The following is a 17,207-nucleotide window of genomic DNA, read 5'->3' as shown; positions in this document are numbered from 1 at the left end:
AACCCGCTCGATTTGATCGTTTCAAACTCGACCCAGCACTACTGCTACAAATTGTCACTTGCCAGATAATTTCTATTACAAGAAAATAAAATGTAAGGATCTAAAATGCATGAATTAAATCTTAAACACAAAAACATCTAAAGTCATTACGCAAAAGGAAAATGATATTTGAATTTGATTGTTAAAATTGATACTTTTATTCCATTAATAATTCTATATAATTTTACTAGTTATCTCTCCTCAAGACCCCAAAGCCAACAGCCAAAAAAAAAAAAATAAAATAAAATAAAAAAAACTATAATTGTAAAAGAAACCGATCTTCTCCATCACATTACAAAGCAACTTCGACTCTACGAATTTCCAAACATTTTCAAAGCAAGAAGAAAAGAAATGTTAGGCAGTCTGAATATTTTCTTTTCTAAAGATTAAATAAGTAAAACTATATAATAAAAATGTGATCACCCTATCTGTAAGCGTCGGTGGTGTAACGGTCAGCATGGTTGCCTTCCAAGCAATCGACCCGGGTTCGACTCCCGGCTGACGCAGTTTTTTTTTACTTATTTTGTCTCTTGTTTTTTTATGTTTTGTTTACTTTGAGTTAATTATTGTTATTGTTATATTTTATTGTTATTTAACTTTATTAATTGCACACCTCTTATCAGGTTCTATTTCTCTATTTTAATTCGTGCTTCCTTACGGAGTAGCATACTATTTCCTGCCCATCAATTTTTTTGTTTATTCATCTTTACAACGTCACTACCACATTATCTCATTCGTCTGTAGTGTTTCATTCATCCTGTTTGTTGATAAAGGGGAAAACCTGAAACGTTCATTTTATCTGTTTTCGTATATCAAATTGAAGCTTAAAGTCAGTTTCACATTGTTACTTATTATTATTATTATTATTATTATTATTATTATTATTATTATTATTATTATTATTATTATTATTATTATTATTATTATTATTATTATTATTATTATTATTATTATTATCATTATTATTGTCGTCACCATCATCATCATCATCATCATCATCATCATCATCATCATCATCATCATCATCATCATTATTATTAATATTATTATTATTATTATTATTATTATTATTATTATTATTATTATTATTATTATTATTATTATTATTATTATTATTACATATCATCATCATTTTCAAGCTTACTAGATTAACAATGGGAGTGGAATGCAAATGGAGCTCGAAGAAGCACGGAAAGCAATGTAAAAATATGATAGAAAAAAAATTGAAGAGCCTAGTGCTAGAGTCACAGGAAGTTAGTTTTGAAAATGAGGTTACACATTTGGATTAGGCTATAGATAGTATGCAGATGACGTCACTCAGGCCTTTGTTATTGTTTTTGCCATCCGCGTTTGTGAGTTGTTCTCACTAAACTGTATTAACCAGACTATAAAAGTTCATGGTTACACAGAGTTTGTGTGTTGGTCCGTTATACTTCCGGATGGCAATGTTGTGAACTCCTTGGCCAAGCGCATTCTATCTATAGTGACGTCATCTGCATACTATCTATATAGTATAGAGTATACCAAAAACATTTTTTTTTTTAAATGTAGTACATGTATTGAGATCGTGGACGAAGGTTATGTTTCTTGTGAAAATAATTGGTGATTGAACTGAGGTGATCATATCACTTATTAGTAAATAATCTTGAAAGTGTAGCTAAACTGCTTTTAGTACTTTTTGTGTGTGTGTGTGTGTGTGGGGGGGGGGGGGGGGTCTTCAATTTTAATTTACTTCACCAAAGCATTTGATTTGGATGTTTCGGGTTTCCCATTTATTACGTAGGCTAGAAGTTGGAAAACAATGAAAGCTTGGTTGAGAGAATGTGTTGTGTAGCAGCAAGTGGTCGAGCACATACGTGAACAATTCAAATAAGATCACGTCGACCAACACACATTAAAAATAATGAAAATAAATAAATACATAAAGAAATTAAGAAATGTATGTGACCCATCTTCTCGAAACGTTATTATGTCAGGATCGACGTGCACGTAGTTGCAGGTGTGATAACCCAATTAGTTGTGGGCTCATTGTTGTAATGGAAATCTCAAAAAATGACGCAAAATTCCATTACAGTAATGTTAAACTATGCCCATAAGTGCGTCCGGTTATCAGACCTGTAAATATGTTCACGTCGGGCAGGATGAATCGTCCTCTACAAGTTAATTTAGAGTTAGAATGATAAGAAGTAGGCATTTTGAGTTGACTGCAATGAAAGAAATTATCGGTATTGTCTAACATGACGAATTGAAATTACCCCCCTTGTTTCATATTTGAAGCTACACATTCAAATTTCAGTACCTAGATAACCCTGACATAATACCGTTTTGAGACGGAAGGTCGCCAATACATATATAAATTAATTGATTCATCAAATATTTAATTTATAAATAAATAAATAAATAAATAATAAGTCTTTGATACCCATCTACATTTGCTTTATTTAAAATTGGATTTCTTTCGAATTTTAGTTGTTTATTTCTTGTGTTTTATTAAGAAAAAAAATGATTGATAAATGGATCAAATAAATAAATGAATAAATAAGTAAATTTATACATAAACACATAAATAAATAAATAAGGCCCATGGAGTGAGAATTTTTTAAACCATATCTTTTTTTTTTTTTTGTGGTCATCGAGGGACCACCGGATTTAAATCTTAAATCGTAGTGCAATTATTTATCTTATAAGAGTAAGAGTTAAGTATATCTATTTTTATTTGGTAGATGTTTCATCAATCTAGTCTGAATATAGCCGGTGATATTTTCAATCAAAATTGATCGACAAAGAACAAGTCTTCATTTGATGTTACAAATAACAGGGGCATCTTTATGACCAACACTGTTGCTACTAACTTGCGACTGCTATGACATTCGGTTTGGAATTTAAACGTTTCTCCTTGATACTGATGTGTACTTCATTTGGGCGCCATTTGCTATACATGGAGGTTGTTAGACTTTCAATGTAGTCTTTGGTCATTTTGTCCCAAATGTTTCAGATAGAGCATCCACAGCAAAGGGAAAGATTTTAAGTTTCTTTTTTGTTGTTGCTTTGTTAATGCATCTGGTCAAACAGGTCAAAGGGGGAAGAGGGGACAGCAAAAGTGAAGTCCCTGTGGCATCATGAAAGGCCGAAAAACTACATCACACTTTTACACCCCCCCCCCCCCCCCCTTCCCTCCGGCTTGGTGCTAAACGTTGCGCAATTCGTAATAATACAACTAAAGTAATACAATCAATAACCAAATGATAAACATCATATACATCTTTATTTCATGGTTTTCATAATGAAAATTGGAGCAAGATGAAATAAAATCATTTAGTGATAATAAAAAAAGGCAAGCTTGTAAAGTTTGGTCATTTAATTATAGATAAAACTGACCGCAGCCTTCTAATACTAATACTAATGTTACAATACAAGGGGACGATCACATGAAGAAAGTGAAAAATGAGTTGTCATTTGCAGGGCTCAGGGAAACAAATGATGATCATATTGGTCGAATACCTTCCGCGTTCTTTTAGTGGCCTTTGCCTGGTATTGTGAGGTAATATTTTGGTTTGGGTTAGGTTGTTAAGTTTGTTGTTTGTTTGTTTTTAAGGGTTTTACGGCGCTTGCAACACATTAAGGTCATATCAGCGCCAGTAAAAAGGAAGAAAATGGGATAGTAAAAAGTTCTAGAATTACAATTAAAGCACCCAAGAAAAAGTAAGACATAGGGGAACTGGGAACAAATAGGGATCAGATGTAGATTCCAAGAGCATACCACCAATGCACTTAGTTTGAGATCACCTATAAGTCTCATCCAGACACAAGCACAAAATCCAACAAAGAGGAATACACTCAAATGCTTGCATTATACATTTAAAATAACAAATATAATAACACATAACAGAGAGATGATTTACAAGGAAAAAAATATCATCTCCCACAACAATAACTATGCATTTGACTGTTTCCCTCCCAGTCAAGGACTCCGGCCAGGGTTGGGACAAAACCGAGCAATCTCACACCAAGACAAAGACAGAAAGCATGTTGGAAAACAGATATAAGGGGATAGAAGACGCGGTAAGTACCTCCCTGCCCACTGTGGAGGTAGGGAACCCCACCCAGGTTGTTAAGTTTACAAATGATACAAACTGACAGCTTTTCAAACCATAATTCCTCCTTTTTATTTAATCAGTTTTAACTGCAGACTTTATCACTTTCACTATGAAAGAACTAGCAGCAATTGAAGTGGTGCTTCAATTAGGAATAAATTACACCAGTGTTACAGTTCTCTTGGTAAAAACAGTAAGACATGATATCAGATTAGTTCAGTGCAAAACTAAAATTCCATTTGTTTATCTCACACTCAAAGGGATAAATTGTCTCTGGAATCTATAGTCTATGCCTAACATTTAATAAGTCTATCTCGAAATAACCCAGGCATCAGACACAGCGCAGCGCTGAACATGTGAGCAACAGGGACTAAACTTCTTGCTCAAAGAAAAAATATGATGTCAACAGCGGAGCTCTACCCCGAGACTTCCAGGAGTTAGTGTGTAGTACAGTGCTTTATCCACTTCGTCATCTCGCCCCTGCTGTAAAGGTTTAGTTAAAATCATATCATGGAATATTCAAATATGGACACATGGAATATTATTTGATACAATATGGCAATAATTGCATTGTTTACAAAGCGAAGGCAGGAATCACCTATCGATGACTTCACCTCAAACGGTTCAATTTGGGGAAATTCAAATATGGAGGAGATTATCTTTTAACTCTCTAAAGCTCATATGAATGGAAAATTGAACAAGTTTGTTTGATTTTCAATCATGGGGAAATCGAGAGAGTCAAATATCGAATACGGTCCAATAGAAATGAAAGTGTTTGTCCCATGTCAAAATAAAGCATTTTCATTGGATATTTATACCCTACATTCATTAACAGACATGATGCGTCATTAATTGAAGAGTAATCTTGGCCATAATCAGAAAACAGTGTATTCTTGGAGTTGAACGGTTTACCAAAGCCATCGATATTTAAGTCAACATAGTAAAACAATATGACATATAAAACAACGAGCATAGCCACACCAAAAAAAAAAAAAAAAAAAAAATTAATAACATTAATTTGTAAAAGACAAACAAGTGAGTTTGTTGCGTTTGTTGACATTCATTTAGTTTTCGTGGTGTTTGGCGACATTTTTAGTCATTTCAGTGCTGATAATAAGGAAATGATGGAATAGTCAAAAGATTTTGATCAAGTTAAAGAATAAAGAACAACAAAGTGTCTTTTTCTTGCAACTTTATTAGGTCATTTAAGCGGGATCCTTTGCTGGTATCTGGATGACGCGTTTTGGTATGGTCAAAATAGATACATTGGTGGATTGATCATGGAATCTTCTGTTCCCTATGTGAACCAGTCCTATTAACTTCAGATCTATAACTTTTTATTTATATCATTTCCCATTTGATGGAACAGTCAAAAAGTTCTGATCAAGCTAAAGAATAAAGAACAAAAAAGTGAGACGGTTTTGTCTTTTACTTGCGACACTACTATTAGTACTAGTAGGTCATTTCAGTAAAAAGGGAAATGATATATATAAAAAGTTATAAATCTGAAGTTAATAGGACTGGTTCAAATAGGGAACAGAAGATTCCACGATAAATCCACCAATGTGTCTATTTTGACCTTACCAAAACGTCTCATCCAGACGCAAGCAAAGGATCCCGCTATGAAGGATACACTCAAATATTTACAAAACTTATCATAATTATTATAAATGTATATACAGAGAGTGGTTTAGAGGGCAGAAAAATATCATCTCTCGAAATAAAGGTACTATATTTGGCTGTTTCCCTCCCAGATATGGATCCCCCAAGATTAGTGGGGAAAAAAACCTAAAAAAAAACGAGCAATATCCACAATAAAGACAGATCAACATAGAAAGGGAAAACAGATAATATATGGTGATAGGGGGGGGGGGGGGCAGTTGGAGGGGCAGAAGACACAGCAAGTGGCCTCTGCCCATCGTGGGAGGTCCACTGAAACACTCAAAGGTTTACAAAGTAAAAAACATTTATGACTGATAACAAACCTCAATCCAGAACAAAGACAGAGAGCAACCTGGAAAGGGAACAAAGAAATGGGAATAGAAGACACAACAAGACTAGTTCAAAAGGTATCCGAAGTAGATCCAAGAGTAAAATACCCTTAGTAGACTCAAATCACCTAAATGTTTCACAGTGACACCACAACAGGATCTCCACCAGAAGGGATGCACTCAGATGGTTACAAAATTGGCATGATGGTGAAATCTTGTCAATGACATAATCAATAATGGAGAGATGAAGACAAGGAAAAAAAAATATCATCTCTCATAAAAAGATAAAGATCCATCCGACCCTTTTCTTCCCAGCAATGGACTCTGAGCATGGCTCTGGCATAAAACAAATGGTCTCGTTCAAAAAACAAAGACACAAAGTCACATAGAAAGGACAATAAATGATTTGTGAAGACAGAGGGATTAGCAAACCCGTTGATCAATGAAAAATCCGTTGTTCCAGGGCTAGTCAATGTTCTCCTGCCCTTGAGCGGGATTCTGCCCATCACACATAATGAGTTTTAAATGTTACAGTTAAATTTTTAAAGAGTTTTATGGAATGATTATAAGCACGGATATAGATTATCAATGCTTGAAATTCTTTTTAACAAACAAAAAAAAAAAAAAATATGAAGATTTATAAATTGCATTTACACACATTTACAATGCTCAATGAGCTTCAGTGTTTCATTTCTTCCCCTCACAGGCAATATGAAACCATATTTCAATTTCATACAATGCCATTTGCCTGTGTACCAGCATTCTTACAATATCCATTATTGCCTATAGCTAGGTATTCATTCATACGAGAAAAAAAAATGGGACTTTAATGTCATGTCGATATAAGCATGTGATGTCGATATATCCGCTCCACACTGTAAATCTCTAAATCCTTTGGCCCACGATGAAGACACTTCTTAATGGCTCTCTGTCCACTGCACACAAACAAACACATATACATGCATACATCTAAACACACACACACACAAACACACACACACACACACACATCAATAGTAACACAGGTATGAGTACTTGTTAATATCATAAAATTACAGTAGGTTAGAGTAATAGTGTTGGAGTGTATTTAGCAGTTTTCCACATGGGAAATGAATGATCTCACGACTGAAAGACGTATGTGACAAATGGTGATAATTGGAAGTTAACAAAACAAACATATTTAAATAAAAGGTACTGCAATTATAACGAATCTTAATTATTTTAACTACACCCTCGAGTATCACTTATTACATTATTTTTCTCTATAAGAAAGAGAAAGAGAGAAAGATATATATATATATATATATATATATATATATATATATATATATATATATATATATATATATATATATATATATATATATATATCAAGGACCACTATACTGTCTCTAAAGCTCTCCTTGATATAATATATAATTTCATTTTAAATGATCAATGCTCATTAATAAATTCGAGGGGTAACTTATACTACAAAATTGTCCATAATATCAAGTCTAGCATGTAAAAACAATAAATACAACTAAAAAGGAAATAAAGAACAAATATACAAAATAAAACCAATAAAACACACAGAAAATATACATTGTGTTCTCAAAAAAAAAAACAAAAAAAAAAAATATATATATATTTTAATATATATTTATAAATGAATGTGTCATGTAACCCTGAAAGGTTCTCTCTTCAGAAAATATGCATATATTATATCTAAATCTGGTAACATAAAATGCTAAATGAAATCACCTTTCTTTGGTCATTGAATGCGAGGATATTTCTTTTACTTTCTCATCATGTCTCTGTTGATTGTCAACCCGCTACACGAGGGTATTTGCAGGTCCCCAAAAAACACATTAATTGTTTTACAATTTATAATTTGTAGCTCATCGCATCAATCCATTATGAGGTCAAGCTAATCTAGTTTAGACTCTGAATGTTGAATTTAAAGTTTACATTCTGACCTTCAGTTAAATCAATATATATATATATATATATATTATATTATATAATATATATATATATATATATATATATATATATATATATATATATATATATATATATATATATATATATATATATATATATATATATATATATATATATATATATGTATATATATATAAAATACAAATTGTCACTCACATTATATGGCCGAGACGTTCGTTTCTGTGGGTCTCTTCCACGTCCTCAGTCGGCGTAATCGGAGTACTTGTATTTTATATTAGCTCTAACCATTATTATCGGGCACTTTCGTACCTGCGAGTTCCCACCAACACTCATAAATATATATATATAATCTTTTATTAATGAGAATGAATGAAATTTCAATAATTTAAAAAAAAAAAATAAAAAAAAAATAACAATAAAATGGAATAGAAGCTTCAATCTAATGTGCGAACACATAATTAGATTTTTTAAAAAGATGTAAGGCATCACAGGAATTTCATGACAAAGAGGTAATCTCACCATTAGAGATTACTAAACAGATAAAACATGAAGAAATACTGGTATTGTATTTCTGACAATAATAGTTGTAACTTTTTCCTTTACCGGGCAACAGAATTTTTTTTTCTATCATAATCCCCTAACCCCCTTTTTAAAAAATCTGTTTATAATCACAGACTCCCAGGTAACTATTTAAACATCAAAAGAGCAGTAAGTGATGCCATTCGGGGTTCATGTAGACCAAGTCTCATCACTCTTACTTTGTAGTCTGCTTGTATGGCACTCGGCCAGCTGCCTGGAGGTTGAAGATGTGAATCTCCGCTTGACTACCAGCGCAAAGTTGAGTCCTTGAAAGGCTCTTTACTCACAATTTCTTACATACTCATTTATAACATTGTTTATGTTGGGAAAAAAAATTATAATATTGCCTCATAGGTTGAATACCTTATCCTACATGTTTAGTATTATAAGCTTGGGATCCTTTGTCAAGTGCTTTGAGCATACTTAACCCTCTCCTTATCAACCATAGAAAAATCGTCGCATTCGTTACGATGCAACCAACAATTCTATTATTCTGATTTCTTTTTGTACATCACGGATATTAAAGAAATTTTTTAGGCTAAAGTTGTTGTAGAGCTCATTATACTGAAGGATAGTATATAGAATGTACTTGTTGCTTTTCTGTTTGAGTTTTTTTTTTTCTTCAAAAGTTTTTTAAGTTGTGTGAAGTTTTTGGGGGAATTCTGAAAGGATTTTGTACTAGACGAAATATCATCCCTTTTTTCAATTGCTCTCTTGGTGGAAATGGTAAAAAATTGTCTCTGTTTAGAGATAGGTGAGAATAAAATTGAACCCCACCGGTATAGGATTGATAAAAATAGAAAAAAAATATTTAAAACAGATACTCAGCAACCATGACGTAGGCTTCGAAGTAATAGTAATGGCCAAAACCTCATGGCTTATAAAATAACTCATTTGTCACATTCCTGAGCTGCATGAAAAATACAAATGGAGTGGAAGGAAAGGAATGGGAGGATGGGGGGAGTGAAAAGGGAGATGTAATGTAATAATTAAATTATAGAGTGTGTAGAGGGGGACACAGAGAGAGAGAGAGAGAGAGAGAGAGAGAGAAGAGAGAAGAAGAGGAGAGGAGGAGAGAGGAGGAGAGAGGAGAGAGAGGAGAGAGATGGAGAGAGAGAAGAGAGAGAGGAGAGAGAGAGAGAGAGAGAGACTGAGAGAGAGAGAGGAGAGAGAGAGGAGGAGAGAGAGAGACTGGAGAGAAGAGAGAGAGAGAGAGAGACTGGGAGAGAGAGAGAGAGGAGGAGAGAGAGAGAGAGACTGGAGAGGAGAGAGAGACTGGGAGAGAGAGAGAGAGAGAGAGAGAGAGGAGAGAGAGGAGGAGAGAGAACTGGAGAGAGAGAGAGGAGAGAGAGAGAGAGAGACTGGGGAGAGAAGAGAGAGAGAGACTGGGAGAGAGAGAGAGAGAGAGAGAGAGAGAGAGAGGAGAGAGAGGAGAGACTGGGAAGAGAGAGAGAGAGAGAGAGAGAGAGGAGAGAGAGAAGAGACTGGGAGAGAGAGAGAGAGAGGAGAGAGGAGAGAGAGAGGAGACTGGGAGAGAGAGAGAGAGAGAGAGAGGAGAGAGGGAGAGGAGAGAGAGAGAGAGAGAGAGAGAGAGAGAGAGAGAGAGAGAGAGAGAGAGAGAGAGAGAGAGAGAGAGAGAGAGAGAGAGACTGGTAGAGAGAGAGAGGGAGGGAGGGTGTGAACGAGTGATGAGAGAGAAAGAGAGAGAGAGAGGGAGGGGGGGGGGGGGGGGTGAGAGGTATTGGGAGGTGGGGGTAGTGAATTTGAGAATTGGAGGTTAATGAATTTGGGGATGGGTAATATTACAGGGAGTGCCATCCCCTGGAAGTGACGATACAATGTCAGTATTGGACGATGGCTTGTTTGGCAATTAGAAAACAGGAATTTGGTTACGAGGCTTCAATGACAAATCATCGTCAAGAAGTAGCAGAATCTGGAGGATAAAAGGGGGAAAAAAAGGAGAACAAAATCACATTGACATTCAATCGTGATCTAGTGTTTCAAATTTATGACAGCATATTGGATAATTTCAAGTCTTGAAGATTGAGAGGAGACATGAGAGATGACTTTACATTTAGGGCTCTCCATCCAGATCTAGTCCTCATCTACATATTATTTAAAGCAATTTTCTTATAAGACCTAACCATGGCATTCATTTTCTCCCAATGCCAAGAATATTAGACTTTGATTAAGTTTAAATGTCAATTAAGGAAAATTAACAAAGTTTCTTGATGACCAAAGAACCGATAATTTATATTTCTGATCATATAAATGTCCACGTCGCTTTCCGACATCCTGTACATCCTAACATAATACCATTTTGAGATGATGGGACACAACTGTTCAATTGTTATCACAAAATAATGTCTGAGAATTTCAAGAAGCGAGAGGGTTGAGTGGATTAGACATTGCACTATCACCCAGAGAACTCAAACCCCTTCATCGGCGTCTCAATTTTACTTTACTTCTAGATAATATTCAATGAAATATGTTTACAAGATCTAATCATGGCATTCATTTTCTCCCAATGACAAAGAACAGAACCTAAAACTGCACACCTGCACAAGTGACAGATGTGATAATCAAGTGCCAATTCTAATTATAGTATCTAAAAGTTATCAACATCACTAGCTTATATGCACAAATTCTCTTGTTAGAAATAAATTTTTAAAAAAGGAAAAGAAGCTTCAATTTAATTTACGAAACCAGATGGTTGTGGACGTTTCAGTGTTCCCTAAAAGAAACGTCCACATCATCTGTCTTTATAAATTAAATTGAGGCTTCTATTCCCTTTCATTATTGTTATTTATTTCTTCCAGCTTCAAGCAATAACGTTTGTACATGTCAAAAATAGCAAAGGAGTCTTTTTTTATCGGACCTTGATGACTGTGACATAAATCAATATTAGTAAATAAAACGATTAAGAATACTATTCTCTACTTTTTTTCTCTCAATTGAATGCCTATAGAAAATAATTAATTTGTCGCAATTATTGATTCTGTATGAATGTTTGAATACATATTACTGCTCTTACAGAGAACTTATGGGCCAACTTCAGAACAAAGTATGAGACACCTGAAAATAATGGCCATTTCAATAATTAAGTAACCGATGCACATTAGAGGCACCAAAAAAAAAAAAAAAGAAAAAAAGGAAACACAGGCTTAGTTTCTACTATCAAATGGTCTTAGAGATTTTTCTCACATATTTTTCCAATAAATCAACAAAAAAAATTTTTTTAAACTATATTATGTATTCTACTTACCATGAAAGAGAAAAACAAACTAAAGGCAGACAGGAAGTGCCAAACATCGTGAGAATCGTAGAAATTCAGAAGAATGCATTCCCTGTTGCCTTCACGTGATCCTGAGGGAGTTTCCTGTAGATAACAGAAGAAATATCAAAGGTCACACGGGCCTGACACTTAAGATTTAATCGGTATATACAGATTTTTTTTTGGTTTGAGGCTCAAATTGAACAGAAGTGACCTCTCCCTTCACAACAAAGTATTGTATCAGGGTGATTTAGAAACGAAATATTGAGTTTATTGTCAAAAATATGAGACTTGGGTTTAGTTTTTATTTTTTTAAGGAGAACGAATATAATTTTATTTCAACTTTTAAAATAATTTTTAAAATTTATCAGCACTGGTCATTTTAAATTTCAAATTCCATTTTGACATCTCTCACATATCTAATGCCATTTGAGACAGAAGGTCACAAATTCAGATTTTTTTTTTTTTTACTCCAGGCTGGGATTTTCCTCATCAAAATTTTAGATAAAAAGTGGTTGAAAATGTTGCTATTATTTCAAGAAATAAATAAGTGACCAAACTAAATAACACTGCATCAAATTTAAAACACTTTCAAATGACAATTCATATAAATATAGGTAGAAATCATGTGTGTTTAGCTTTAATACAGATTTTTTTTTCTCTTAAAATTCTGATTATCACCATAAATATACACATTTTTTGTTTGTAGACTGTAGGATGCCTTTGCATATAGTGAAAATCAAGGTGTTTTGTGCCTACGTGTTAAGTGTTGTGTTGCTGTTGGCTAGAGTCCCTTCTGAACACGTTTGGTGCTTTATTGCTTTAAGATTGCTCAAGATTAAGATGTTCAAAGTCAATTATTTGATCCGTAAGCTAATTAAATGATTAATGTTAAGTGACGGTCCTTCCGTAAGCTAATTAAATGATTAATGTTAAGTGACGGTCCTTCCGTAAGCTAATTAAATGATTAATGTTAAGTGTTGGTCCTTCCGTAAGCTAATTAAATGATTAATGTTAAGTGACGGTCCTTCCGTAAGCTAATTAAATGATTAATGTTAAGTGACGGTCCTTCCGTAAGCTAATTAAATGATTAATGTTAAGTGACGGTACTTCCGTAAGCTAATTAAATGATTAATGTTAAGTGACGGTCCTTCCGTAAGCTAATTAAATGATTAATGTTAAGTGTTGGTCCTTCCGTAAGCTAATTAAATGATTAATGTTAAGTGTTGGTCCTTCCGTAAGCTAATTAAATGATTAATGTTAAGTGTTGGTCCTTCCGTAAGCTAATTAAATGATTAATGTTAAGTGTTGGTCCTTCCGTAAGCTAATTAAATGATTACTGTTAAGTGTTGGTCCTTCCGTAAGCTAATTAAATGATTAATGTTAAGTGACGGTCCTATCAAAAGAGTTAAATAAAAAGTCTTTAATGAAAAACAGTGCAAAATATGACCATTTTAGGTAAAGAGGAGGAGAAAGAGGAAGGCAAAGAGAAGAAGAAGAAAAAAAAAGAATTAAGAATTGAAGATATAAATGAATGAATGAATGAATAAATGAATGAATGAATGAATAAAGACAGGAGAAAATCGTTCTATCAAACCTTCCCCTGTCCTTACCTGCCAGGAGGTGACGTGTTGAAAGAAAAAGTAGAGGGAACATCCCCATAGGACTAGACAAATAAACATGACAAACATGACTAGGAGGCTGATTCGCTCTCCACTCAGTAACTGGGGACACAAAAAAAGGTAAAAGTCAACATTTATTATTATTTCCTATGTGAGAATCGAAAATCACAGTTATCCTGAGTTATATTTTTTTAAAATCTGCATACTGGTAAAATCCAATCTCAATAGACCCCCCCCCCCCCCCCCCCCCAAAAAAAAAAAAAATATATTGATTAATTAATCAATTACTAAATTGTTAAGAAATAAAGTACTGATGCACGTCCGAATGGGGTGGGGGTGGGGGGGGGGGGTGAAACAGGATGACCTTATATGACAAGATGCTGAAGAGATACCCATCTGGTCATTTGTTTACTTACTTACTTACTTGGGACCTTCACTTCAGCTAAAGCAAAGGCCATCACCAAATGTATGAAAAAAATATATATCAGAGCAAATGTATAGAGTAATATTTTTTGAGTAAAATGCAGTTTACATTTTCAAACTATCCAATAGGGAATAGAATATTTTTTTAAAAGATTTTTTCCATCATTTATCATATGTCTAAAACAGTTAGCGTGACATCCAAAACTTTTTATCCTGCCATCAACAAATCCTATCCATTTTGTCCAGTCCTGATTCTTTCCATCAGAAGCCAACCTTTTTCAAATTGTTCATTAATTCCCGCCTTTGCTCCAGCTGTTTCTAGGCCGCTTTAAAAAAAATTCCTTACAGGTTCCATGTTAATGCCTCCATCACATCACTGACCACACTAAATATTCAAGATAACGTCAACTACCAATAGACCATCAACACCACATATAATTCAGACACTTGCCTTTATTAAATAGTCCTTCAAAGCCATTCAACCAATGAATCCGCAGTTTATCTCAGTTTCTACAGTGTTAAACTTGAAGAATACTGGGTAATGTAAATGTTGCTGCTCAAAGCTCGAAGAAATAAATGTAAGTGTCAATTTAATCATGAAAACAGATAGAATGGACGTTTCAGGTTTCCCCTTTATCAACAAACAGGATGAATGAAACACTACAGATGAATGAGATGATGTGGTAGTGACGTTGTAAAGATGAATAATGGTTTATGGTCCATTCTATTTGTTTTCGTAATTAAATTTAAGCTTACATTCAATCTCATAATGTTATTTATTACAGCGTTAAATGAACAATAGTAATTGCTTGCCACTCTTTGTAAAGGATGCTAGTCAATTTCCATTAGTTCAAGCAGACTAAGCTACTCCATCACTGTTGAATGGACAAGAGTGTCAGAAAAAAATCTAGACCACCAAGGATCAACCTCGGGCCTTTAGTGTAAGAAGTGAGTGCTCTTCCAATTGAGCTATCAGTGCCCCCGCTTACCTTCATGATAACATAAAAAAGGCAATAGAGGAGTAGATTTCCTATGAAGATTGCCAGAAGGTAGCTGGCAAAGTCAGCGGGTCGAGTGATGGCACCATACAAGGCACTGAAAAAAAAAAAAAGTAACATTCTGAAATTCAAGACTTCATCAATTCTTTATTCAAAATCTCAGTGTGACTTTTGTGTATGTAAAACTGTTTCCAATTTAGGGCAAGTATGAATATCCCTGATGATCGATCACTGTTTACTGGTGTGCAATAATAATCTACTAGGAATCAATCCTTAGGATAATGCTTAGATGTGAAGTGAGTAAAGAACTGCCACAGGCCAATAGAGAATAGCAACTTTTGCAATGATGGGAAGTCAAACCCACGACCAGATTGTTACAGCACCTACGCCTGGCCACGAGACAGCTGCTCTACAATCAACGCCATCTACCACTCAAAAATAGTTTCAAAAGTAGTAATTATCTCGAGTCCCTCTGGCGACTTCTTGAGGTCATGAGGTTAACACACAAACACCATGAAAGTTTATTGGCGAGTTAGCAGTTGAGCTTGGACCTCTACTCTCAACACAAATAGACACAATGAGATAATGAGTAAGTTCTGATATTTTGGGTGACTATTAATTCAGAAAAGTGAGTGTAACCATAACAGTCGGGTCGTGGGTTCGACTCCCCATTACCGCAAAAGTTATTATTCTCTTTTGTTCTCTGGTATTTCTCTACTCATTTAATATCTTATTGCCTGCTCCGCTCACTTTTCTGCTTAGATGTGCTATCCTTGAATTATAGAAGCTATCTAATAGTTGAGAGGAATTAAAAACACTTATTATTTCTCATTGAAAGTATGCATGGTTTGCAGTGAATATTTCTCATACGAACTACTAATTATTCAAAATAACAAATATTAAACATCTAAAGATAAAGAGGAGAGTATGCTCAAAATGATATTTTTTTCTTGCACTTATTTTCTTGTTTTTTGTTTTTAGCATACCTTATACCTTAGTCATTGTGAGTCATGGTATGAATACTTACAATGTCCAGTTGATGATGTTCCCTATAACCAACATGATGAACCGATTCTGGGAAATGGGAAATGGTAGAAAAACAGATGATGATGATGATGATGATGATGATGATGATGATGATGACAACGACAACGATATTGAATGATGAAGACGATGATGATGTTGATGATGTATTTTGAAGAAGAAGAAGAAAAAGAAGATGATGACGATGATGATGATGATGATGATGATGATGATAAAACATAAAATGAAAATTAAGAACAGAGAGAATTAAAATTATGTACTACGACTTGTGAAAGCGTTTAATGAATTCTAAAAAAGAAATTATGACAAGCATTGGATGTTACTTAAAACAGAAGTACATTTCTTGTGGATTACATACATAATAAAATAAGATGAATTTTATTGATTCAACAAGACAAAATACAAAATAAAAGCGCGAGTCCCCTCCCTTGTGCATGATGATTATGATCGGGCATTTGACATTGCGAATTATCATCTGGTCGGCCAACGTATTGCCAAATTAACTTCCAGGTACCTTTACACACTTTATACTGAACCAATTTTGGCTGTTGATAATCTTGATCTATGGTAATTTCCACAATATGGTAATATAATAAGTAAAAGAGTACCTGCTTGTAACAGCCTTTTTTCCCCCGCAAATATCGGGTTCTCCTCTAGTATATATATATTTATATATGAGCCACGGTCAAAAGGTGCCCGCCTGATACCAGTGTTAAGAAAATTTGATTTTTACTTAATTATGGGCTGTTTTCATAGGGTTAATGCTTGTAATCAATTGATAATATGAAGAAGAGATAAAATGAGATAGCTCAACATACTCTGTTCAGCAGAATATGAAATAAACAACTTGAAAGTGAAATTTGAATGCTGTTTGGCATGTGCTTAAAACGAGGTCAACACATCACCTTTTTAGAAATCATGTAGAAATTTAATGTGATGTTTTAGCTCACGTGATTGAAATTTGACTAATAGTATAAAGTCAAAATTTACTTTTAAACTCAATTGCAGTATATTACATATCTGAATAAGTTTCATATAGAGTTCTTAAAAAGTTGGTGTTGCTTGTGACCTTTGGTGTCATCAAACACAGCACAATACTAAGACTTGACACGAAACTTTAAAGCTCATTTTTAATGTTTATATAATGTTTTATTATGAGAAAAAAGGATAGATTTACTATCTGAATTCAAATCTTG

General features: G+C 34.0%; 1 protein-coding gene and 1 non-coding gene across 4 annotated transcripts in view; one reads left to right on the top strand and one right to left on the bottom strand.

Annotated features, from left to right (window-relative positions):
- Positions 1-473: 473 nt before the first annotated feature.
- Trnag-ucc (transfer RNA glycine (anticodon UCC)) lies at positions 474-545 on the top strand. Its single transcript has one exon. It is a non-coding gene; the product is annotated as a tRNA-Gly (tRNA).
- A 9,846-nt stretch (positions 546-10,391) lies between these two features.
- Positions 10,392-17,207, bottom strand: part of LOC144960093 (SID1 transmembrane family member 1-like) — a 38,705-nt gene continuing 31,889 nt past the window's right edge. For all 3 annotated transcript variants that reach the window (XM_078893043.1, XM_078893046.1, XM_078893045.1), the window contains 5 exons: positions 15,995-16,041; positions 14,959-15,064; positions 13,538-13,648; positions 11,916-12,029; positions 10,392-10,583 (listed from right to left, as the gene is read on the bottom strand). In XM_078893043.1, the coding sequence (XP_078749169.1) occupies positions 10,521-10,583; positions 11,916-12,029; positions 13,538-13,648; positions 14,959-15,064; positions 15,995-16,041 (441 nt within the window). In that variant the 3' untranslated portion in view covers positions 10,392-10,520. The remainder of the gene's footprint in view (positions 10,584-11,915; positions 12,030-13,537; positions 13,649-14,958; positions 15,065-15,994; positions 16,042-17,207) is intronic.

The sequence above is a fragment of the Berghia stephanieae genome, chromosome 14 (genome assembly GCF_034508935.2).
Source record: "Berghia stephanieae isolate SIO BIC M18660-M18661 chromosome 14, UCSD_Bste_1.3, whole genome shotgun sequence".
Taxonomy (NCBI): Eukaryota; Metazoa; Mollusca; class Gastropoda; order Nudibranchia; family Aeolidiidae; genus Berghia; species Berghia stephanieae.
Note: the sequence above shows the minus strand (reverse complement) of the source record. Positions and strands in the feature narration are given on the sequence as shown.